The sequence below is a fragment of the Leopardus geoffroyi genome, chromosome B1 (assembly GCF_018350155.1).
Source record: "Leopardus geoffroyi isolate Oge1 chromosome B1, O.geoffroyi_Oge1_pat1.0, whole genome shotgun sequence".
Classification (NCBI taxonomy): Eukaryota; Metazoa; Chordata; class Mammalia; order Carnivora; family Felidae; genus Leopardus; species Leopardus geoffroyi.
The window spans coordinates 172,730,215-172,756,269 of NC_059327.1; the positions used below are offsets into that span (position 1 = coordinate 172,730,215).

At 37.4% G+C, this 26,055-nt stretch overlaps 2 protein-coding genes across 3 annotated transcripts in view; one reads left to right on the forward strand and one right to left on the reverse strand.

Annotated features, from left to right (window-relative positions):
* Positions 1 to 26,055, forward strand: part of RFC1 (replication factor C subunit 1) — an 87,276-nt gene that overhangs the window by 59,179 nt on the left and 2,042 nt on the right. The window contains exons 8-25 of one of the 2 annotated variants that reach the window (XR_006711693.1): positions 716 to 803; positions 1,569 to 1,852; positions 4,249 to 4,356; positions 6,193 to 6,372; positions 7,542 to 7,646; positions 10,025 to 10,424; positions 11,995 to 12,104; positions 13,726 to 13,840; positions 15,407 to 15,498; positions 15,700 to 15,837; positions 15,981 to 16,076; positions 16,201 to 16,299; positions 17,641 to 17,795; positions 17,905 to 18,022; positions 19,883 to 20,028; positions 23,647 to 23,860; positions 24,989 to 25,243; positions 25,280 to 25,893. Coding sequence is in view for 1 of the 2 variants with exons in the window: in XM_045475001.1 (XP_045330957.1) it covers positions 716 to 803; positions 1,569 to 1,852; positions 4,249 to 4,356; positions 6,193 to 6,372; positions 7,542 to 7,646; positions 10,025 to 10,424; positions 11,995 to 12,104; positions 13,726 to 13,840; positions 15,407 to 15,498; positions 15,700 to 15,837; positions 15,981 to 16,076; positions 16,201 to 16,299; positions 17,641 to 17,795; positions 17,905 to 18,022; positions 19,883 to 20,028; positions 23,647 to 23,860; positions 24,989 to 25,180 (2,640 nt within the window). In the remaining variant the exon portion in view is untranslated. Of the gene's footprint in view, positions 1 to 715; positions 804 to 1,568; positions 1,853 to 4,248; positions 4,357 to 6,192; positions 6,373 to 7,541; positions 7,647 to 10,024; positions 10,425 to 11,994; positions 12,105 to 13,725; positions 13,841 to 15,406; positions 15,499 to 15,699; positions 15,838 to 15,980; positions 16,077 to 16,200; positions 16,300 to 17,640; positions 17,796 to 17,904; positions 18,023 to 19,882; positions 20,029 to 23,646; positions 23,861 to 24,988; positions 25,244 to 25,279; positions 25,894 to 26,055 lie in introns of those variants that run through there. The other variant, XM_045475001.1, reaches the window with a different exon arrangement.
* Positions 25,403 to 26,055, reverse strand: part of WDR19 (WD repeat domain 19) — a 116,140-nt gene continuing 115,487 nt past the window's right edge. The window contains exon 37 of the mRNA XM_045474999.1: positions 25,403 to 25,842. The gene's annotated coding sequence lies outside the window, so the exon portion shown is untranslated. The remainder of the gene's footprint in view (positions 25,843 to 26,055) is intronic.

Below are 26,055 nucleotides of genomic sequence, written 5' to 3' on the forward strand. Positions count from 1 at the left end.
TTTTTTAAGCACTTTCTCTCCAAAAAATTAGCCTTGTTTCCATTGAATCATATTCTGTTAATATTGTCAGTATCAATGTTTGACTATTTTAAAAGATTTTAACAGCAGGCAGGTATAAGAGGCAGGTATAAGATAATAAGGAATGGAGGGGAGTTTGTCATTTAAAAAACCTTACTCCACCTTAAAGGCATTCAAATTATAATTATTAAAAAAAATATTGCATTATGTATCCTAGTTTGTGACCTCTTTGTAAAATGGAATTTTGAGGGAGCAGTGGAGAGAGTGGATTTTATTTTTTCTTTTGGGAAAGCGCTGTCTTCTTTTGAGCTCTGGATTGTTTCTTTAATTTAGTCTTTTGGGTTTAGATTTTAGTTTTTAGTTACCTAACACAAACAAATTGAGAATTGAGGTGAAAGAAGCGGAAGCAAGTCTTCGATTCTTTCAAGTTGGGATCAACTGAGATAATTTTTTTATAGATACATTTTTTATAACCTTTCATCAGTTTCCTCATGTGTAAAATTAAACATAAAAAAATGCATCATTTTTCCTAGAGATTTTGGGGATGAAGGAATGGAAATTTATTGTATTATCTTCTTGGAAGTTGGCCCTTAATCTTACAATCAAAACTTAATTAACTTTGGTCAATTTTAATAACATATTTTGTGGTAGTAGTTTTCCCGTTACTTGTCACATTTGACACTTTAAATTTTTTTAGGCTCGAAAGGACCCAGAAGAAAGAGAAACATTGTCATCTGTCCAAGCCAATTTAAGTAAAGCAGAAAAACATAAATCTCCTCATAAAGGTAATATTAGCAGGAAAAAGTAAGCTGGAACATTTATCTTTACAGAAGAAAATTCATGATAATCTGTTTAAACGTTCTATTCAATAATTGCCTTGTATTGTTAGGTAGACATTATTTCATAGGACTATTGAAACATGTTCTTCTTAGATACTTTAAAGCTATATTTGGATATTAGCTGGTATTAAATGTCTATTCTATGATTGTTGTAAAAGATGTATTTCAGTTCTTAGTTTCACATTAATGTTAATTTCCAATTGTAGTGCAACATGTGGACTTCAGTATCTGATGGCAAAGAACTAGATGTTTCAAGCTGATAATCTGTCTGCTAGTATAGATGGTCTTAATCCTATAAGTAAATTCATTCATATAGTACCTTTTTGTCTTGAAATCACAGGATTTGGGGCTTTCAGACTATGTTACAAACACAGAATTTTCATGTGACATTTCTACTTTGAAATTCTGTGTAAATTTCAGATCATTGAAGTTTATCTGTGGAATAAAGGGCATGTCCTTCGATGTAGTTTAACCATATCATTTGAAGTAGAGTCATTCATATTTAAAAGGACAGACAGATCCTTTAATTTGAATTGTTTATATAAAAATGTACAAATACTCTGTAGAAAGAACTAAATTCTTAATGTAAATGTTATGAAATCACCATATGACATTGTGTGCTAATATTATTGAGTTGAAAAATGAAAAAAAATCCTGATTTGGGTGTCATTTTCCCAAAAACAAAAGTCATAATCTTTGCTTTCTTTCTAGCAAAAACAGAACAATTTTCAGATGACAGAAAGAACTGTAGTCCTAAGAAGCAAAGTAAATGTGAAAGTTTGAAAGGATCTCAGCAACATTTGAAGTCCTCACCTCACAAAATAGGGGAAACTTCTCCAAAAGCCAGTTCCAAGTTGGCCCTTTTGAAAAAAAAAGGAGAGAGTTCTTATAAAGAAACAGAGCCTATGGCTTCAAAAAGAAAAGAAAATGCCATTGAATTGAAAGGACAGACAAAAACTCCTAAGAAATCCAAAAGTTCTCCAGCTAAAAAAGAGGTAGAAATTTTCTAAAAGTATATCATTTGGGGGCTATGTGTTGGTCTGGGTTTGACTGTTTTCAAGTCTTATTTTTAGCTTTTTAAGTCATTATAATATGTTTAAGATATCTTACTTAGATGCTGTTGCAGAATATAGCTTATTAATATAGCTGAATTAGCCAATATTGAGTGTTAAAGTGTATTAGATATTACACTAATACATATGGTATCTCAGGTAATCTTCACAACAATCCTAATTACTTTTATTATTCAGTTTTTAATGATGAGGAAACAGGCTGATGAAAGAATTAAATAACTCTTCCAAGATCATTCAACTAGTAAGCAGCAGAGCCAGCTTTAAACTCAGGTCCTCTGAAGCAAAACAAAAACAAAAACAGTATAACAACATAGTGGCTCTCAGAATGGACTCTGGAGCCATTTTCAGATCATACAGCTCTGCCATTGGGCAGATGTGTCACCTTGGTCTGGTTATTTCCTCTCTCTCTTCTTTCTTTCCTCATTTGTAAAATAGGGATAATAATAGTACCTGACTTAATATATAAAACCACTTGGAACCGTGCTTAGTACATAAGTGCTGTTTTTGCTATTATTATTAAAATAATTGGGATTTGCCCTGAGTGTACTCCTTTTTGCTCTTGTATAACAGTGTTGAGATAGTGAATTCATTTGCAAAGGCAAAAAAACAATGAAATAATGCAAAATGGTTTTCAAAAATTGTCTTTTGTTTTCATATATATTTGAGAATTGAATGGTTTCTTAGAATCTATAATTTGGAACCACCTTAGATTCATAATGAGAAACCACTATTCCTTCAAGCCTCTTAGGTACTTAGAATTAAAAGCAGAATATTGTCTATTTTAACTGCTCATCACCATTATTTTTTAGTGTAGAACAGTGAAATGGTGATTTCTAGATGCTTTTGTTTGTGGTCAGTGCTTGTAAATATGCTTAAGGGAGCAATTAACATTTTGGTCTCTGATTTTTTCTTTACTCAAATACTTATCTGGTGGATGAATGTTTTTCTTCAGGCATACTAAACATGTTCATTTTATAGAGATTGGTCTATTTTTATTAAAGGAGAAGAAATCTTTAAATGGTATCGCTTCTCTTCACCTTACTTTTCAAAGTTGGAATAGAAATGACTCAGAAATTTTATGTTAGCAGCTTTGGGAATATCAGAGAGTTTAATAAATTCAGTCTACCTTGGTCAGATAATTTCAACTTAATAAATGACTGTGCTTCACAGTTACTTTATAAAGTTGTGTATAATTCAGAATTGCGTTTTTCGTAGAATTAATGTTATAAATGAATAATTTTCCCATTTTGGTATGCATTGGACTCTCCTGTGAAGCTTGTTAAAAATATGGTTTGGTGGTCTGGGCAAGTGTATTTTAATAAGCTCCTAAGATGGATATGAATGCACACCAGTTTTTAAGAACCGCTGTTAAAAAGTAGGACCAGCCTCTAATGGCTTACTTAACTTACAACCAAAGCAACTTATTTTATTGATTAAAATCATTTATTTGCATAGAAATAATATTTGGTCTATTCTCAAAGGGATTTGAGATGTCTTTTAGTTAAAAAAATGTAAAAAAGGAAGTGGAAAAAGCATGAAACCATTTTTGCAGTGGTTCTCAAGTCAGAATTATCTAGGATGTTTTCCCCCCAAATACATATGCCCCAGCCATACCCCAAGCCAAACTTGGAGTATATCTAGGGATGTATAGTTTGAAAAGTTTCCCTAGGATTTTCTGAGATAGACCTACAGTAAGATCTCCTGAGAGAACAGAATGGGAGAGATTAAACCTGGAAGGGAGAGTGGAGGTGTATAGAATGTGTCAAATTTTTGGAATAAAGCTTGCCTGTTGTTTGAACCAGCTGGGTATTATGAGGCCGTCAATGCTCAGCCTGTAGTGCTCATAAACTCAGAGGTATAGGACCATTTAGGCTGTTTTAGGGGTGTGCAAAGCTATAGGATAAACATGGGATATCTTCTTGTGTGATGAAGTGTACTTGGGGAAAAATTAATTTTTATATTAAAATATGCATGGCTATATGATGGAAAAGAACTCGAAACTCATGTGAATTTTTGAAATAAAGTCCACCTTTTTTTGTTTCTTTGCTTGGGGCTAGCAACTTGGCTTGTGTACCTAATCTGCACTCATGGTATGTTCCTCTAGAGCATCAAAAGGTTTAAGAAGAGCTGATGCAGGGATGCTTATAAGCCAGGCGTGTCTAAGTGGGGAGTACCTGTGTAGACAAAAATGTTCATCCCGGGACCAAACACAGAAGTGACTTAATGTGTACTTATTGATACATATGTTTTTGGATACATACTCATTTCATCTGAATGTTGCATGACTTTATTCAGTTTTTTTCCCCTCCTTCCTGAAGTCTATAAGTCCTGAAGATTCTGAAAAGAGACGCACTAATTATCAGGCTTATCGAAGCTACTTAAATCGAGAAGGTCCCAAAGCTTTGGGCTCCAAAGAAATACCAAAGGTGAGTTCTGAGAGGGCATGCCTTTCCGTCAGGGCCTCTGGCCCATGGGTCCATGCACGTATTCAGTATTTTTACAGCAGCAGAAAACTGATAATTAAAAATTAACAGAGGAGTGCCTGGCTGGCTCAGCTGGTAGACCGTGTGACTCTTGGTCTCAGGGTTGTGGAGCTAGAGCCCCACATTACGTGTAGAGATTACTTAAAAAATATCTTAAAAAAAAATTTAACAGAAAAGCCTTAGTCACCATCATTGTGAATTAGGTATATTTATTCACATTATGAACTACTGCTTGATACTACTTAGAAAAGTTTTCCTTTAAGTAACCCATAAACCTACAGGGGCTGAGTTTTGAGGAATATGGTACTCACAAGACTAATGTTTTTCACTGATAATATGGAGCCACCAGAAAGGGAGTGAGGGAAGCTATACCAGAAAGAGAAGGATAATCAAATGTAGTGTGAGATTTCTGAGAAGGTAGAACGGGAGGGGATTCAGATCACAAATGGGGATTAGTAGTTCCACTAATAAAGAAGAGGAGAGGGTAAACTTTCAGGGGCTGGTGGGTTGTGTAAGAGGATAGAGGAAGACGTCAACCTTGCCTCCTGCATGTGGTATGAGAAAGACTTTAAGCAAACCTCTGCTTGAGAGGACTTTAGTCAAAGTGGAGTCCTAAGGGGACTCTGTCAAGGCAAGGTGGTGGAGGGATATTGGAGTAGTGGTTGAGGATATTGGGCAGCTTGCTGGTCCCGCAGTAAGTGTTCTAGAGTGTAAGAGGTTGGTTGGGAGGCTAGAAGTGCTGAGTTTGGCTAAGTGATAGTATATTCAGAGCCACAGGATAGGTGATTGTGGTGTGGGTTAGGGGCTTACATGTGGACTTCACTAGGGTCATTTTGAATTTATTGAAAAGAATTTAAATACTTTAGTGTTCGCAAGATGATTTTAATCCTAGAATCATAGATAGGGCTTGAAGAGACCTGGAGATGTTGTTAATCAGACCTTTTGTCTCCAAGAAGATTCATAGCTCTTCCCCCGCCACCGTCCAAAGATTCATCAGGATAGTGAAGGATTGAACTTGTATTTGGTAGTCGTTGAATTTTGTTTAGCATCTTTCTTTTAGGCATGTTTTAAGTCTATGTTGATCTCAATTCTCTATTCAAAGGGTAATGAGTAATTTAGAATCGTTTACATAATTTTCATTTTGCTTGGTTGTATCATTTTATTGAACCATTACAAAAAATTTAAAAAGTCTATTAACTATAGATAGTTCCAGTTAAGACTAAATGTCTCCTCCTCCCAGTTCTCCTTGGCCAGTGTCTTTTGTATATCAAGTTATCTTTCTAATCAAGAGATCATGTGATCTTGCCTTTAAGTTAATTGCAGGCTGTTAGATTTACTATTGTACAGTAAACAGGAGAGAAGGAGCTCAAACTTGTTTAACTTTTTAAGAATCCAGTCTTTCTTAACAATAATAAATTCTATAGGTGGATTGCATCTAGTTGTTTACTTGAGGTTTTGCAAGTAAACTAGTGGTTTAAATATTTAGAAAACCATGAGAGTAGTATGAATGGATAATTTTAATAAGCTTTGCTAACTGTATTGGATGTATATTTTTCATGGCTTGTTTTGTAAGTTTATTAAATGCTAGCCTACCTAAGAGTTTCTCAGGATTTAATTTCAGGTTCTGCTTATTTGCTGCAAATTTCCTGCAAATTTTTCATGCTGAGATTATTTATGATGTCAAATGAGAAAAATCAACTTCCTGCAGTTTTGATGCCAAATATTTCTTTGGAAGGCTACCATGTAATTTCCTCTCTGCTTGAACATTTTGGTTTTTAGGGAGCTGAAAATTGCTTGGAAGGTCTTACATTTGTAATCACAGGAGTGCTGGAGTCCATTGAACGAGATGAGGCCAAGTCTTTAATTGAGCGTTACGGGGGAAAAGTAACAGGAAATGTCAGTAAGAAAACAAACTACCTTGTCATGGGTCGTGATAGTGGACAGTCCAAGAGTGATAAGGTGGGTACTGCCGTCTTCTCAAAACAGGCAAATAGCCTGCTTCCATTGGCAGGCTCTCACTGTGACCATTTGTAGTAGTGCCCTTTCTACACAGAGTTAAATAAAGAAAAAAAATGTAAAAGTAATTTCATCCCTACATTATTTCTTCTCCAAGAAGTGTTCTTGGCTTCAACTTCAGGATTTTGGTTTTCCAAAGGCACAGTTCCTGTGTAGTTGATTTTCTTAGTGTAGTAGTCTAGTTTAGATCTTTTTTCAAAGATAGAAGCAAATACAGTTTTCTTTTTCTTTTAGTCCTAAATATTCCTATATATGCCACTGTACACTCCATCTTAAGTTTTGTTTATTGAAAACTCTTTCTGTGTTGGGGAAAATGATATTTAGCTCAAAGGAATTATACCTGATAAGTGTGGTTTTGACAAATGGCTGCTCATTTCTTTACCTAACAAGAATCCTAGAGGTAGGTGCTTGCTGGGGATGGTCCAGCAGCTCAGTGATATAGCTAGACTAGTTCCTTTCTCCACCTCTGTCATCCTTACTTACTGTGTTAGCTTTAGTCTTTGCGATGTTGCCATGTGTTGCAAAGAAGCTGTACCTCTAGGCATTCAAGTCCACGTTTAAGTCAGGAAAAAGGGAGCAGTGGCAAGATGTTGCCCTAACAGCGATTGGCCTTATAAGAGTTTCCCCTAAACACCTCTTGTAGAGTTCCCTCTAAGTCTCATTGGCCAGAGCTGTCACATGGCTATTATTAGCTGATAAGGGAGTTTGGGGAGGATGAGGACTTTTCTCATTCTTCAATCATAATTCATCACTTGGAGATGGACACATCAGAGTTTTTTAAATAGGGAAGATTGGGGGAAAAACAGACTTTGGACAAGCCCATCCTGGGAGGCCCTAGTGGCTTTGCCCTTCCTAGGTAGAAGGAAAGGTAAAGCAGTCCAAAAAGGGGTAGTGCGTCACCTCCATTGCCAACCTATCACTCTTAGGGGATGTATCTGTTATTTTCTCTTTTTAATGATACTTTTTCATGAATATGTTTTTAAAAAATATTCCAGTTTTTCTAATTTATAAATGTAGTTTTTCACCTATGAGCAGATCCTAGAATCATTTTTTCTTTAACAGAAAGTAAAGGTTAGGATACAGTTTTAATGATTTGTATTTTTAATCAATAGGCAGCAGCTTTGGGGACAAATATTATTGATGAAGATGGCCTATTGAATCTGATTCGAACTATGCCAGGCAAGAAGTCCAAGTATGAAATTGCAGTTGAAGCTGAGGTTTGTATAAAATGAACTTGATTTATTTAAGTTGGTTCGTTTAACAATTTTCCTATTTCATAGAGACATTTTGTGAGTGGCTACAGGCCTGTTGCCGAAAAGATTAGCTTTGCCCTCTACCACAGATGAACCTACCTTATTTCCTTCTGAGCAGGGATTCTGCTTTAGGCTCTCTTCTTTGGTGTATTTTCTTTCCTCCTTCTTTCTCTCCCTCCCTCCCTCCCTTTGAATGTTTATTTATTTTGAGAGAGAGAGAGAGAGAAGAGTGTCCGTGCACACCAGCACGAGCTGTGGAGGGGCGGAGAGAAGGGGAGAGAGAGAATCCCAAGCAGGCCCCACACTGTCAGCATGGAGCCCGATTGGGGCTTGATCCCATGAACCATGAGATCATGACCTGAGCTGAAATCAAGAGTAGGATGCTTAACTGACCGAGCCACCCAGGCACCTCTTACCTTTCCTTAAAGAAATATAAGGAGAGTGAGAGCAGTGTATTGCACTTAACCATATCTGCTTAACTAAACTTTCCATATTTTCCATATTCTTTCAGTGACTTTGTGCAAATGTTTAATGCTTTTAAGAGTTCATTAAGGGATATGTTATAGGTATCAGCACTTTAAGTTCATTTTCATTTAGAACTTATTAGCACTTTTTCATTTGTGACAGAAGCCCATATTAGTTTTAGCAAAAAGGAAAAACATGTTGGCTCACATAATTAAATTATGGGCTGGCTGGGTCTGATGTCGGAACTATGGATCTGGAGACCACAGTGCTTTTAGAACTCTTTCAGTTTTCTTCTCTGCTTCTCCCAGTATTCATTCATTTCCACTCTGTTGAGGTCTTTTCCATGTATAGGATGCAAAGGTACCAGAAGTCCAGGTTTAACGTCCTTAGCTCTGTCACCCAGGTAGTGAGGTTGTCTTCCCACTTACTCCAGTTAGAACAGTCATGGGAAGTGATTTGGGTTGGCCCTTCACCCAGTGTCCCCTGATGTTATCAACTTACATAACCATAGAAGTTATCAAAGCCAGGAAATTAACAGTGATACCACAGTGTTAACTAAGAGTACGTGTGTTATTCAGACTTCACGTTTTCCCTCAATTGTCCTTTTTCTGTTCTAGGATCCCATACTGCATTTTGTTGGGGTGTCTTCATCACCTCCAATTTGTGACAGTTCCTCAGCCTTTTCCTTGCCTTTTTGTGGCCTTGAGACTTTTAATGAGTACTAGTTAGTTGTTTTGTAGAATGTCTCTCAGTTTGGGTTTTCTGATGTCTTTTGATTAGATTGAGGTTATGCATTTTTTGGCAGGAATACTGCAGAAGTGATATTTTGTCCTTCTCAGTGCATCGTATTAGATGTCGATGTCAATATGTCTTATTATTGATGCTGTTAACCTTGGTTAAGGTGGTTTCTGACAGGTATCTCCACTAGTAAAGTGACTGTTTTTCTCTTTGGAAAATATCTTGGAGAGAACTGTAATACTTGGATAATATCCTGTTTCTCTTCAAACGTTTACCTCCTAATTTCAGCATCCAGTTACTGGCAAAGAGGCACTATTTTTCTTGTTTTTGAGACCTTCACATCATAAAATTCACCCTTTTAAAATGTATGTCAGATTTTTAGTATACTCACAAGATTGTACAACCATCACCAGTATCTAATTTTAGAACATTTTCATTGTTCCAAAAAGAAGCCCCGTGTCCACTATTCAATTTTTTGTTTCCATGGATTTTCCTATTGTGGACATTTTATATAAAGGGAAACATGCAATTTGTGGCCTTTTGTTTCTGACGTCTTCACTCAGTATGTTTTTAAGGTTCAGCTGCATTGAAGTGCATGTGTCAAGACTTTACTCCCTTTTTTGTGGTGATTAATATTATATTGTGTGGATATACCACATTTTGTTTATTCATTCATCAGTTGTTGGCCATTTTGGGTTTCTATTTTTTGGCTGTAATAATAACATAATATATATAATTAATTAATATATAATATATAATTACATAAATGGCTGCTGTGAATATTGGTGTACAGGTTTTTGTGGAGGCGTTAACTTTTAACTGGTCAGAAAACTGGTACAAAAATTTCTTAATCCTTCACCTTGGATTTCAGACTGATTTTGGAATACTTACTATTTGCAAACTAATATGTTCTCACTTAAAAATTTGCATTTGGGTGCTTTTTGGTGTGTGTGTTGTTAATTTTGCTAAAGTTTGGAAGGTGGTGATTTCCACAACAGCAGTGTTCATGGTGAAAAACCAGGCCCAGGTTGGGTAGCTCACTTGGATATCCCAGATTGCCCTGTAAAGTACATTTAGCAGGATAGATATTCTGTATATCTTATCAGGTTTCTTTTTTCCTCACTTTCCCAATTTTTAAGATGAAGAAAGAAAAGTGCAAATTGGAAAGAACACCCCAAAAAAATGAGCAAGGAAAAAGAAAAATTAGCCCAACTAAGAAGGAATCAGAATCTAAAAAAAGCAGACTGACTCCCAAAAGGGGCAGCTCTATGAAGTCAATAAAAAAGGAAACAAGTGCGATTTGGAGATCCCTGGACTTCGAGGAGCAGGTGGCTGAGGAGACAAATGTGGACAGCCGGGCTAGGAATTTGGCTGATGACTGCAGTGAAAACAAAGTGGAAAATTTGCTCTGGGTGGATAAATATAAGCCAACCTCACTCAAGACCATAATCGGACAGCAAGGTGACCAGAGCTGTGCCAACAAACTCCTACGCTGGCTCCAAAACTGGCACAAGAGTCCATCTGAAGATAAGAAACGCGGTGATTTTACAGCTTCATTCATTTTTGTGTGTGTCTGTCACCATGTAATTGCTCAGTTGCACATATTTGAGAAAGTATACTAGTTGGTTCATTCATCTCTCAGCAAACGTTTATTGAAAGCCTGCTCTGAGTCCAGGTGCTATACTAGACCCCAGAGGTGCTGTTGTGAACAAATCAGTCCCCTTCAAGGAGCTCAGTCAGTCACAGACATACGTGAACCAGGAGTTAAGATATTTTGTGCTAAGTACTGTTACAGGGGTAAGTATAGGGTGCTAGGGGCATGGAGGTATGTGGTCAGGGATGCGGATGTGTGCTCCCATCCCTGGAAGAAGGGATAGCTAAGCAAAGAGTTGGAAACTAAAGAGGAGTTAGCTAGTGAAGGGAGGGAGGAGTGTTGGGTGGGAGAGAACACAGGGACCAATTCTGAAGACTCATGAGAGCGAGGCCATTGAAAGTGCTAAGGAGAGTTGGGGGAGAAAGGTGCAAATAAACAGCTGAGGCACACTAATGGAGTCAGCAGCCTAAAAATCCCAGCAGCACATTTGCTTTTAGTAGGCCTGAGCTCTGGTTTCTGTACTTGTTCACCATGTATTTGTCATGGAGAATGAACAGTCACGGTCTGTATTTAATGTCTAGGGTATTCTTGAAACTGAGATTTGAGATCACAAATGTTAGTAGTGTTTTTCTGAGCGTCACCCTCAGCCCTGGAGGATACTGTGTGAGAAATAAGAAGGCAAAACTTAGTGAGCAGCACGGTGAATTCCCAGGGTGGTGACTGGCTTATCAGTGTGCAGGTGGTCACTAGACATTGGCTGTTGTTGTCAGCTTATTTATGACGGTCGGATGATGTAATTGTAACGATACATGGTTATATTTGACTCTTTTTCCCTTTCCGAAACCACATAAAATCTACCTTAAAAGGGGATATAGTGCTTTGTGTGCCTGGAAAAGACTTAATAAGGCTTCAGGTGAACTATAGTCTCTTTTCCCATGCCTGTAACCATCTCTCTCTCTCAGTCATTGTGTATGTACTGATCGCTCTTGATGAGTCAGGCACCTGTGCGATAAGGGGAGAAGAATGCTCAAGAGTCAAATTGTGCAGGATAGTTGCAGACACACCATCTTCAGTTCATTCTTTTTGTGATCAAAAAGAATGTTACCCTCATTTTACAAAGGAGGGAATAGGCCCAGAGGGGTTAAATCACTTTTCCCAGTTGGTAAGCAGTGGAGTTAGGATAGCTAGAGTTTGGATTGGGACCCAGGTACTCTGCTCCTTGACCTGTGCTTTTTGTAGGAAAGGAAACTCATAAAATTAGGGTTTCAAATCAGAATTTCAGAGTTCATTAGTTTTAGTGTTTTATTTTGGGTGTAAGTGAGGTAGGGAGTAGAGCTTCACTAAATGCCTAGAAACTTGTTTATGGTTTGTAGAAGTATTTTGTAAATTTAGAAGTAAACTGGAGGACTGCTCTTGATGCTAAGTTTATGCACAAGGAATGATTCCTGCCATTCCTGAATTTCTCCTGGGTAATTAATAGAAGTTAACTCTCTGGAACTTCTTTTTTCCTGGCAGCAAAGTTTGGTAAGTTTGCTGGCAAAGATGATGGCTCTAGTTTCAAAGCGGCACTGCTCTCTGGCCCTCCAGGTGTGGGCAAGACAACCACAGCGTCTCTGGTTTGTCAGGTGAGTGTCCTGTCCCGGAGTGCAGTTGGAAAGCTAACCCAGAAATGAGCATGTGTAGGAGATACATACACATGGGTGTTAGCATGTCTGTGGTATATGTATTTTAACCTGTATATATTTTAACCTATGTATGTATTTTGCCAAAATTAAACCTTTAGAATTTACTTTGGGGAGGCACCTAGGTAGCTCAGTCGGTTAAGTGTCCGACTTCAGCTCAGGTCATTATCTCACAGTTTGTGAGTTCGAGCCCTGCGTCGGGCTCTGTGCTGACAGCTCAGAACCTGTAGCCTGCTTCGGATTCTGTGTCTCCCTCTTTCTCTGCCTCTCCCCGTCTTGTGCTCTTTCTCTCTCAAAAATAAATGTTAAAAATTAAAAAAAAAAAAAAAAAAAAAAGAAAATTTATTTTGATTCTGGGGATATTTTTCATTTTCATCCTTTTTCTTAATATTGGTAATTATAATAATAGGAATATTTACCTGTGTGCCAGGCAATGTGCTAAGCCCTTAGGTACATTATCTTTTAGGTAATATAAATAGGTCTTATAGACTCTGATGGATAAAGATATTTTACTTACTCTTGTAAGAATTCTCTGTATGAATATGTGTATTCTTACCATGCTCATGTGACAAATGAAATGGGCTTACAGTGGAGGCTGGTGCCACAGTATGAACCCAGCTAGTCTGATCCTTCACTGCTGTGGGAGCCTGCCTTTGCTCCTCCCTGTGTGGCCGCCAGATCTAGACAGTGAGATGAGGAGACACTAGAGCAAACCAGAGTTCCTGTATCAGAATGGTGTGAGGTCATACGTGAAGTGGTATCAGAATGATAAAATGAGGGATAGTAAACTTGTTTTAAATTTATTACTGCATTTCCCAACCCTTATCCTATAAGCTGGTGGTTTTGTTGTGTCCTTGTTTTATGGACCAGATCATAAATATTTAGCTGGTATAACAAGTACATATTTTCTGTTCTATTATAAACATTAAAAAAAAACAAAATTTTTTTTCCTAGTCTTACAATTGTGAGCGTGACTCTTTTCTCCCTTATTATTATATTATTTTGGAGGGGAATTGAATTAAAGCATATCATAATGCTTATCAGTAGAATCAGTTTTGGGAAATGAGTCAGAATAACTTGATTTTTCACAGCTTGGAAAGATTTTATATTGGAATGGTTTGATAATGAATGCTTTAACTTTATCTTGAAGAGTCAAGAATGATTTTTGGTATCTTATAATAGATTGATTCTGTATCTGATACTATAAAATCTTGGGATGGGTATATTTAATTCTTTATAGGATTTGAAGAAGCAAACCTAGTAATATTGCTTGTTCAAGTATATGCTTCTAGGTTAGTGATTTATCAGCTGAAGTTTTAAGACCAAACTTGTATTTTGTGTATGTGTGGTGCGTATGTGTATGTATGTGTGTGTATATGTGTATATATGTATTATATATATAATCTCAGTATTGTGAGGCATGTTATAATCTCATTGTCTTCATCTTTTTTAGCCATGGTTCCTTATGTCATTTTTCTATCCTCTTCATTCATTGCCTTGTTTTTTGGGGGGGAAGGGTTAATAATTTGCATTGTGATAGTAACAGTTTCCATATTTTGATTAGGAATTAGGATATAGCTACGTGGAACTGAATGCAAGTGACACTCGGAGTAAGAACAGTTTGAAGGAGATTATTGCTGAATCACTGAATAATACCAGCATCACGGGCTTTTATTCAAGTATGTGGGTATTTGAACTGTTTTCTTTGGTTATGTAAGGAAAACAAGTTCATTTCAATGTTTAGTAACCAGTATTGAACATAACTGTGTGCCAGGCACCCTGCTTAACTCCTGGGGCTAATGGTGGAACTTCTATAGGACAACAGTTTCTCTTATATTCCCCCAGGTTTTAGAGGTTTCTGAGAATGTATTAAAATACATATATGGACTTGCACATTTTGCACATAATTTTTGGAGGATTCACAGGTGAATCTTGTGAAGAAAGAGTAAATAAATAACTGTAATACAGTGTGACGAGTGAGGTAATAGATAGTCCTGTAGACGCAGAAGTGATTCTGTTTGGGGCATTGAGGAGAGCTACCAGGATAAGGGTGACACTTGTTTGACAGGCCTTGAAGGATGAGAGAGGATCCTTTGTGGTGGAAGAGGTCATATAGGCAAAGATAATAGCAGAGGAGAAGAAACTGTGAAGATGCCACTGTGTTTCAGGCTGTAGTTGGTGGTCTGGTATGGCCAGAGTTTATGAGAAAAATAAGATGCTCAAATTACAGTCTAAACAGTGCATATTTAGAACCAGTGGTGGATATTGCATGGTCACCTGAATTCTTGGTACTTTCATTGGTAGAAAATCATTATTAAAAAGGATTTGCTCAGGAAACATCACTCTTCTACATGGCTGGTGGGAGTGTTAATATGTACTACTCTGGAGAGTAGTCTGGCAGTATTTCTGAAAGTTGTATTACACAGACCCTTTAGCCTAGAATTTCTAATTCTTGGAATTTAGCAGTTGTGTTATATATATATATATATATATATATATATATATATATATATACACACACATACACACACACACACACACATACACACACACATATATGTATATATGTATATATATGTGTATGTACAAAATGATATGTGAGAATATCATTTAGTATGATTTATAATAGCAAAAGGTTGGAAGCATCTTCATAGTTTATCAGTAGATAGCAATTAATTATGATACATGTGTAAAGTAGGATATTATTAAACAGCCTTAAAAAATAAGGTGTTCTAGGGGCCCCTGGGTCGCTCAGTCAGTTGAGCATTTGACTTGATATTTTCTCAGTTTGTGATCTCGCAGTCATGAGATCGAGCCCCCCTTCAGGCTTTGCGCTAAGTGTGGGTCTGCTAGGGATTCTTTCTTCTCTCTCTCTCTCTCTTTCTCGCTCTCTCTGCCCCTTCCCCGCTGGTACGTGCACATGCTTTCTCTCTTGAAATAAGTAAACTTAAAAAAAAAAGAGGTGTTCTGTATCTACAGATAAGAAACAGATCACTAAAACATATTGAATGATAAAACCAAGATGTATATTTTTATGCACACGTTTTTAATATATATAGGGACACCCTAGCGGGCAAAGGTAGAGGGAGAATTTCTTTTCATTTGCATATGCTTGTGCCTCTTGCATTTTGTACCATGGACCTATATTACCAGTTTGAAATGTTTTACATGGTTTTTATAAAGCAGCAGCATTTGAACAATTACTATTTTTTTGTCCCATTTCATTGCTTCTCAACATGGGTCAGGTGGAGGTGCCCATTCAGTAAGCATGAAACATGCTGTCATCATGGATGAAGTAGATGGCATGGCAGGCAATGAGGACAGGGGAGGAATTCAGGTAATGAAAACCATGTATTTTTGCAGTTTGATTTTACTGTTGATTTTTAGTTTTTTTTTTTTTTTAATATTTAAAGAACTAATTGTGCTGTGATAATTAAAGTGTGGTGCCAAGGAGGTTTTCAAAACCTAAAATATATACATTGTGTATAGTATTTTGTTTTTTTAAATAATTATTTTATGTTGTAAATTTGCCTTTCAGGAATTAATTGGTTTGATAAAACATACAAAAATTCCCATTATTTGTATGTGCAATGATAGAAATCATCCCAAGATTCGTTCTTTGGTTCATTATTGTTTTGATCTTCGTTTTCAAAGACCTCGAGTTGAACAGATTAAGGTACGATGATGGGAATTTTTTCCCCCATCACACTATCCTTCTTATTTTTTGGTCAGTTTTTAAAAATACCTGATAAATATTTTAAAAATGTTTGATTATATGAGTTAAAAAAATCATTTAAGATTCCCCTTTGTAAATTTCAGGGCGCTATGATGTCTATTGCATTTAAAGAGGGTTTAAAGATCCCCCCTCCAGCTATGAATGAAATAATTTTGGGAGCCAATCAAGATATCAGACAGGTAAATTAAATATATATTATGTAACAGTTGCTGATTCTTTTGAATTAATGCCTTCAACTTTTCAGGGAGGAGGAGTAGCATTATTTTCTCACTTTGACCATGTCTTATTTCTGATTTCTTTTAGGTTTTACACAATCTGAGTATGTGGTGTGCACGAAGTAAGGCACTAACCTATGACCAGGCCAAGGCTGATTCTCATAGAGCGAAAAAAGATATCAAACTGGTAAGATAAGTTTCCATTTCTTAAGTACTTTTCTCATGCTAAAGCATTTCTTCTGCTGCTTATATTAACTTAATAGTTATTATAGTTCCTTGACACACCTATAGAATCTATTGATATTTACAATAAGAAAGACAGCTGAAGTGTTTCCAATTCGGATGAATTTTTCCTCAAGGGCTGCTAGTATATATTGTAAATTATGAGAAATGGAAGTTTTAAATTATACTCATGCTTCAGTAGTTATAAGATGGCCTTTTCAGGGTCCCTTATGTATAGATTTCATGTTTTGAAGTTTTGGAACTGTTCAGAATAATCTGTTTCAAATGGTTTATAATTTAATACCCTCTCTGAAACTAGAAGTCTGTATCAATTATTCTATTTCATGTAGTCAGTAGTCAGAATTTATTATTACAGCTAGAGCAATGATTAAGCAGTGTTTTTGACCCCCTCTCTCCCTCTTTTTTTTTCATCAATAAACTTTTTTAGGAGCAGTTTTAAACGGTTCATAGCAAAATTTAGCGCACGGTACAGAGACTTCCCTTATATCCCCTGCCCTCAGGCTCATACCACCTCTCCCACTGGCAATATGCCCCGCCAGAGTGGTACCTTTGTTACAGCTGAACATGTACTGGTACATCATTATTACCCAAAGTCCATAGTTTACATTAGGGTTCTTTCACTTTTGATGTACATTCCATGGCTTTTGACAAATGTATCATAGCTTGTATCCACCATTGTAGTATCACACAGAATACTGTCACTGTCGTAAAAATACTCTATACTCTGCCTGTTCATCATCCCTTCCCTGAACCCCTGACAGCCACTAATCTTGTTATTGTCTCTGTAGTTTCATCATTTTCAGAATGTCATATAGTTGGAATCATACAGTATATAATCTTATCAGATTGGCTTCTTTGAATTAGTAACATGCATTTAAGGTTTCTCCATATCTTTTCATGGCCTTATTTTTGTGCTGAATAATATTCCAGTATTCCAGTGTCTGTATGTGTCACAGTTTATTCACTTACTGAAAGACATCTGGATTGCCTCCAAATTTTTAGTTATGAATAAAGCTGATGTAAAGATCCATGCAGGTTTTTTTGTGTAGTATGTTTTTAATTCATTTGGGTGAATACCAAGGAGCACAAGTGCTGGATGGTATACTAAGAGTATATTCACTGTTGCAGAAAGATTGACAGTCTGTCTTACACGTGACTGCACCATTTTGCACCCCTACCAGCAGTAAATGAGAGTTCCTGTTGCTCCACATCTTTGCCGGCATTTAATGTTGTCAGTATTTTAGACATTGGCCATTTTGCTAGGTGTGTCCCTCCCTTTTTTTAGGGCCCATTTGATGTTGCCCGGAAAGTGTTTGCAGCTGGAGAGGAGACTGCTCATATGTCGCTTATGGACAAGTCAGATCTCTTTTTTCATGATTATTCAATAGCACCCCTCTTTGTCCAGGAGAACTACGTACATGTGAAGCCTGTAGCTGCAGGGTGAGTGTTCAGTGCTAGTGAGGGGTAGAATTTGTATCCTCCAGATACCTGGGAGAGAGGGGTCTGAGGTATGGGCAGTGCTGTAATCCAGACTGGTTTATTTCTGCAGGGGTGACATGAAAAAGCACTTGATGCTTTTAAGCAGAGCAGCAGATAGCATATGTGATGGTGACCTAGTGGACCGTCAGATCCGGAGTAAGCAAAACTGGAGTCTTCTGCCCACGCAGGTAAGCATAGGGCTGTCCTTAAAATGCAGACTCTGCTTTAGTTAAAGAGAACAAAATAGCTTTTAGCTCTTGTAGCTATTTGAAATACCAGATAAACATTATGGCTCTTATGGCAAAAATACAGTCTGTTAGAGATTAAAACACTCTGTGGTCGCTATTGTCTATTTCTTAAAAATTGCCCTATTTTTCAGTGTTTCAAAATGTTTTTATGTAAATGGACCTGTAGAAATAGGAACATTAGATTCTGGTCATAAATAAGATGTTAGTCAAAAGTGTTACTTGCTCTGTTTTACCCTTAGAATCCCATTTCTTTTTTGTCATTCTTGGCTCTCCCAGATGGTTGCTAAGTAGCTCCTACTTAAAGTAGGATAGCCAGAGCAGGTCAGTAGCCACTTTTCTGATATGTGAATTCTTTTTTTTTTTTTAACGTTTGTTTATTTTTGAGAGAGTGCAGGTGGGGGAGGGGCAGAGACAGAGGGGGACAGAGAAGCTGAAGTGGGCTCTGCACTGACAGCAGTGAGCCAGATGTGGGGCTCAAACTCATGAACCATGAGATCATGACCTGAGCTGAACTTGGACGCTCAACTGACTGAGCCACCCAGGGGCCTCTGATATGTGAATTCTGATTTTCTTCATCATTGCTCAAGAGGCAGTTTTATATTCAGTACGTTATCTGGGTTGGTAGCTTCTACTCAAAACAGAATTTTGCAGACTGTCATAATTAAGAGTGTTATTTGTTCTTGAGCTTTGCATATTTGTACTGTATTATTGGCCTGAGTGATAATAATCAAGGGACTTCTGGAAGGCTTACTCTTGTCTTAATTCAACCTACACATTATCTGAAAACAGTAATAAAACAATATTCATTCTGGATATAAAGAATCCCTTCTCTTATGTTTTAAAAGTGTTCATTTTTTTAAAAGTTCATTTTGAGAGAGCATGAGCAGAGGGAGGAGTAGAAAGAGAGGTGGGGTGGGGCAGAGGGAGGGAAAATCCACCCTAATAGTGTGAAGCCTGACTCCAGACTCCATCTCATGAACTGTGAGTTCATGACCTGAGCCAAAATCAAGAGTCAGACACTTAACCGACTGAGCCACCCGGGTGCCCCAAAGTGTTCATTTTTTAAACTAATAATTGTACCTTCAAGATTTTATCCTAAAGAAATAATTTGAAACATAGGAAAAGCTTAATGTACAAAAATATTGCATTAGTTTTGATAGCGTAAGAAATTGGAGAAAATCTCCATGTCTGGCAATAGGAGAATGATTAATTATGGTAAATACTCTTGATGGAACATTATGTAGTCCTTAAAATTATTTATAAAGATTGTTTAATATGAAAAAATGCTTATGAGAGACTATTACTGGAATAAAGCAGGATACAAAATTTATGTATAATTCCAACTTTAAAAAGTATGAGCCCTGGATCTAGAAGATATTCAAGGATACCGTTTTAAAAATCTTTTCTCAATTTACTTGATACTCTATTCAGTTTTCCATGTCTTGATCCACCTGTGCTATCAGTAGTTTATGTTAAAGGTAATCCTATTCCTCTTAAAGTCTTTCCTGTGACATTGACACAATGAAGTAACTGGTATGTTGGGATCAGTGGTTGAGAAGCCTGAATGAACTGGCAAGATGGTCTCTCTGAGGACCATAACGTGTTTTGGACCGATCTGTTGTTTTCTCTGGGAGAAGCTTGCCATACCAACAGATGAGAGGCAGAGGGGAAGGGTGTGATGCCCTGGAATTAGGTACCTGGGACAGCGTTGCTTCATTTGCCAGAGACTCCTTGGAAGCTGGTAGCTGTGTAGGAAGCTCTGTACTGAATCAGATTTTGGACTGCACTTTTTTCTTTCAGGCCATTTATGCCAGTGTTCTTCCTGGAGAGTTAATGAGGGGGTACATGACCCAGTTTCCTACCTTCCCAAGCTGGTTGGGGAAGCACTCATCTGCCGGCAAACACGATCGTATTGTACAGGACCTAGCACAGCACATGGGTCTCAGGTAAGTGCTGTTACTCCATGTCTCCATGATTACGCCATGTGTTATCAGTGTGTGTATTTAGGACAACATAAGCACAAGATTTGGGCTTTAGTTTATTTTGCTGCAACTAGATAAATGATCCTGGATAAGTTCCTTACAGTTTGTGGACCTGAGTTTTATTATCTATAATCAGTATAACAATTGTTTTATCACTTAAAAGGATACTTTGGAATTTAAACCCAGATGGTAAATGTGCCACAACTTTAAGATAAATTTTAAAGCTCTGTAAATCTGAGGTAGTGCTACTATTTATTACTGACTATGCCTATTACTAGTAGGCATACGTAACGTCTCAGCTCCCAAATAACTTCATAGGAAAAAGGAGACTATTTAGATAAATGAACTAGTTTTTACTTCCCTAGTAGGAAACTGACCTGGTCATTTAGGAGAGGGGACACAGTTTAGCATATAACAACAGGAGGCAGACATGCAGATGACTGAAAACAAATGTGTTTGGAGAAGTTTAATGAAGTTCAAAAATTCTTGTTATTTGTTTTGTTAAAGTTTAGAAACTTGGAAAATGTGCAGGCGCACAAATATTAAGTGAACCTTAGGAATTCATTTGTAACCATGAAGAACCACTTGAGCAATCTTATTTCTCTCTCTGATCTCTGGAGGGAATATTAACATGGGTCCACTTTTTTTTGTAAGTTTATTTATTTTGAGAGAGAGAGAGAGAGAGAGAACAGGAGCAGGGGAGGGGCGGAGAGAGAGAATCCCAAGCAGTCTGCACTGTCAGCACAGAGCCCGATATGGAGCTTGAACTCAGGAATTGTAAGATCAGGACCCGAGCTGAAATCAAGATTGGAATGCCCAATTGACTAAGCCACCCAGGTGCCCCAATATTGGTCCACTCTTAACTTTTGTTTGAAGTTGAGCTGAAATAGTTCCTTTCTTCTGGTTTTGTAAAATTCTGTGTTCCCTCTTCGTAGCCTTGGCATGGGTCTTTTTTTTGCCACTCTTGTATTAGTTTCTATTTCTGCTATAACAGATTACCAAAACTTAATGCTTTAGAATAATATAAATTTATTCTTCCCTTAAGATGGGAAATTTGTCAAGGCACCTGGGTGGCTCAGTAGGTTGAGCATCCAACTCTTGATTTTGGCTCAGGTCAGAGCGTTGGGCTCTACACTGGCAATGCGGGGCCTGCTTGGGATTCCCCCTCCCATCCCTCCCCTGCTCACTCTTTCTCTCAAAAATAAACAAACAAAAAAAAAGGTGGGAAGTTTGTCCTCAATTATCTGGGCAGGTCCAATGTAATTACAAAGGTCTTTACAAAAGAAAAAAGAAATGGAGCAGTGTCAAGTCAGAGAGAAAAGACATTTTTAAGATGATACATCGCTGGCTTTGAAGATGGGAAGAGGGACCGGACCATGAGCCAAGGGATGTCAGCGGCCTCTAGAAACTGGAGAGTGCTGTTTTCCCTACTGCTCTTCTCATTGATCCAGTGAGGGGCCAGCTGTCAGCTCTTTTCCTACTCCCTGCACTCTGCTTTTTAAAGGTGATGCATCCCTGTACCCTGGGAGTGTCCGTCTTTGGTGCCCTCACCATATTCATGTAGATGGTGAGCACTGGACTTCCATTTTGTTTTATGGCTGTGTTTTTTGTCCCCTTCTCCCATTAGACCAAATATTTCTGGTGGTAGGAACTGAGGCCTACCCATCTAGCAGATAAGATTGCTCAATAAATGTTTCTTCATGAATCATATACAGGACATTGTTATCATCAAAGGACATCTACAGTGCATTTCACAATTTTTAAAGTAAATTAGGACCTTTCTATTTACCTTGGTTAAGTCATTGAACTTTTATAGATCTCAGTTTCTCTTTAAAAATGGAAGTGCAATTTTATTATTAGTTCTTATTGGGGTTATACATGCCTTTGAGAATCTGAAAGCTCTTTATTACCCCCAAACTGCACTAACGTACAAATAATGTTAGGGGAATTACAGACTTCTGAGTTTATGAACCCTTGATTTAGGAACATTAGATGATACCTTTAGACTTTTCTAGAGTTATTTCTGTGATTTCTAGTAGAAGGTAACAGTACTGTAACAAATATAAGAAAATACTTTTGGAAAAGGTTTCATGATTTTCTTAGGCACTGGAGCTTATGGGCTCATACTTGTCTTCAGCTAACTAGTGTGCCTGGTTATGGAAGACTGAATCTAGAGGAAATGGGTGAATTTAAAATAAGAGTTTTTGGGGGCGCCTGGGTGGCTCAGTTGGTTGAGTGTCCAACTCTTGATTTCGGCTCAGGTCATGATTTCACGGTTCGTGAGACTGAGCCCCACATCAGGCTCCATTCTGACAGCACAGAGCCAGGTTGGGATTCCCTTTCTCTGCCCCTTCCCTTTCTCTCAAAATAAATAAATAAACTTAAAAAAAAAAAAAAAAAGGAATTTTTGGGATTCTTTGCCTAGGTAGTAAAGCTGTCGTGGGACAGGGTTCTAGATTTCTGATCAAGAAAACTGTGGATTCTTGTGATTCAGACCCAGTTTACCTGAAAGCAAGAGCAGGATCTATTAGTAATTTTAAAATTTTGGGGGCGCCTGGGTGGCGCAGTCGGTTAAGCGTCCGACTTCAGCCAGGTCACGATCTTGCGGTCCGTGAGTTCGAGCCCCGCGTCGGGGCCTGTTTCCGATTCTGTGTCTCCCTCTCTCTCTGCCCCTCCCCCATTCATGCTCTGTCTCTCTCTGTCCCAAAGATAAATAAACGTTGAAAAAAATAATAATAATAATTTAAAATAAAAAAAATAAAATAAAATAAAATAAAATTTTTATGGGTTCTGAAGCCCAACAGCTTTTGAGGTTTGTTGTTTGAAGTATGCATACATATAATTGTCTGGTTTGATGATGGTGGTAGCTGGCTTGGAAAGATTTAGATTTAGATTTTGTTTTGTTCAACTATTTTCTGTCTTTGAGTGACAGTATTTGAGAGAGAGAAACTGTCATTTCATGATAACATTCTCAGCAAATCAGAGACTTTCTCCCAAAGCCTTCCCCTCACCAGTGTGGACCACCTTGTGATTCTACAGGGACGTTTTCTGCAGTTTTCTTAGTTTGGGGAAAACCCTGCTCTAGAACTAAGGATTTCAGAGTAATAGTACAGTACAAGGAAATATGAGAGAAACATTCATATGTAATTTTGCATGTTATAATCAGAGATAAAAAGGTGCTACAGACCCTCATATAGGAAGTAACAGTGGCACTTGAGGTAGGAAATCTCACTGCCTTTTACTGATGCATTTAAGATTTGGAACTGGGAATGAGTAATCTTTGGCTATAAGGAGTACATAGAAATGTTTTTGTTGCCTAGGCCTTAAGAGTAGATTGGAAGTAGAACCTATGTTTGTTTTTCATTCACTGATTCGAGATAAGTAGTAAATTCCCTTTGAGCACACTGGTGTGTATCCATTACCCTGATGGTGTAGTGCTAGGCTTTCCCTATACCGGCTGGTAAATAGTAGACATTACATTGGGCATTTTTAAAAGTGGACTGAACTCTATCCAGCACATTATGACTTGAGTTGGTGGTGGTTTGCCATTGACTATAGGTATCTCTTTTGTTTTGGTTTAAGAACTTATTCCAGCAAAAGGACTGTCAACATGGATTATCTGTCACATATAAGGGATGCACTTGTACAGCCCTTGATCTCCCAAGGGGTAGAAGGAGTACAGGATGTTATTGCTCTTATGGACACATACTACTTGATGAAAGAAGACTTTGAGAATATCATGGAAATTAGCAGCTGGGGAGGCAAACCTAGTCTCTTCTCCAAGTTGGATCCCAAGGTAAATTGTGTAACCCACTCGTTTTCCATCACTTTGTGATTACCAGGTTATACTAGGACTATTTCAGAGATGTTGTAGGTACTTTAAAAAGGTTTAATTTTTTTCTTCTTAAATGTCTTTTGCTTCTTATGGCCTATGCTTTCCAAAGATACTATTTGCTTGCACTATTAAGAATGGACTTCTGGATTTGACCTTGTAGTTTGTAGTTTTGTCATTGCTTTATGCTGAGTGGAAAAGTAAAACATGAAATCTCAGAGGCAAATCTAAATATATTCCTTATTGGGGGGGGGGTGTAGATAAGCCTGGGAAAGTAAATAAGATGGTGGTAATACATTATGAAAAGAAGGAAGTGTTTATGGACTCAGGATTTTTATACTTTTTCTCAGTCTGCCTAATGTATGAATTTAGTATTTATCATAGTTGGACAATCTGTTATGTAATAATGTATCCCCTATTTTTTTTTTTTTTTTGTATAATGAGCATGAAAAAACCAAAGTGACATAACATGAATTTGTAATATCCAGTACCTTACACACTTGTGCCAGTTTCTTGGTGCCGTTGTAAAAGACCTATTTATTCCATGTGGCTTGCCTTCTCCAGAATTTTGATCTGACTTTATGGTTATGAGTTAATTCTCACAAGAGATCTCCATTGTTTGAATTCAAGGAGTAATTCTACAGTCATGTTTAGAAGCTTCAAGTTAAGACTTCAAGTTACCTAGTATTTTGAAGTAACCACTGTCATGGTAATTTATGTATTTTGTGGTAATTAAAGACCAACTTTAACTTGTACTTTATTGTAAGTCTTTTTTGATTTGATTCACTGCTTCTCACTTTGTAGAACTGTGGAATGCACTGAATAGGCAAAAATGATGAGTTACAGTTTTTTCTTTTCTCTGCCTAATGTTCCCAAATACTGGTTCTTATTTTTTTGAGTCATAGGCTCTATTAAGAATGTCATGAAAAATATGGGACTTCTTTATAGAAAAATGTATATACATATACTTACATGAACTTGCATAAATATTTTGCAGAATACTTCAGGGGTCTTGCAGAGTCTTGCAAAACTATTTGAAAGGTTGTTTGGCACTTAGATCATTAACCAACTCCCTCTGTTCCTTTCCTATAGGTGAAAGCAGCGTTCACAAGAACCTACAATAAGGAAGTCCACCTTACTCCATATTCACTCCAGGCAGTGAAGACACCCAGACACAGCACAGGCGCATCACTGGATTCTGAATACAGTGAAGAGTTAAATGAAGATGACTCTCAAGCTGATGAGAAAGACCAAGATTCTATGGAAACTGATGCAATGATCAAGGTAACATTTTAAGCTTCAGACAGCAAATGCCTTGATAGTCCCTTAGTAGTTTATCTTTTCTTGTGTATAACTTGCCTTCTGAAATTATTCAGGGCCTATTTAAGTTTTTGTATTCATTACACTGAGTGAGGGTGGAGAAGGTGTAGATTTTATTCTTGTAAACAGTCAGCTATTTATAATAGTGTAAGAGCCAGATAGCAAGAAAATAGGCCATCATATTGATCTGATCATCATATGCCCTGTTAGAAAAAATACCATTTTTTATTTGGCCATTGGTGTGTGCTTTACCCTAGAGACAGATTTTTACAGCTTAATCAAGAAAAACATTTTCGATGAAACCATCTCTCCCTTCTGTTTTTTTGTGTTTTGCAGTAGTCATTGAACTGCCTATAGAATTTTCCTCAGAATAAAATATCCTTGTGCTAGAAAAGATTAAAATCATTTATGGCATCAGCCCACTGTTTACCATTGGCTAAGACAAAGGAATGTAGTCTGTGTTCTTTTTTGTCCTTAGTGTGTGTCATTCTTGTCCCTCATTTCTGGTTTGTATATGCAGGGGTAGGAAGGTGGCCTTCTCCAGTGTAGTTCTCTGGTCTTGTGTAGACATAAGAGGTTGTCTCCCTCTCTCCCCTTCTCAAACTGAACGTGTTTAGATCTCTAATCTGAAACCGAAAGAAAAGGAAATTCTTCATTAAAACGTTATCCTATTTGTATTGCCTGCTCATTTTGTCTTTCCTAAATATACCTTGTGCCAAATCCAAGAAATTGCATGCCTGGGTAACATATCTTAGTTCTAGATTCTAAATAGCTTTTCAGTAGTTGAGGGCTTCAGCTAGCCATTTCTTGGAAGTAAGCTCGTCAGGGGTAGCAGTAAT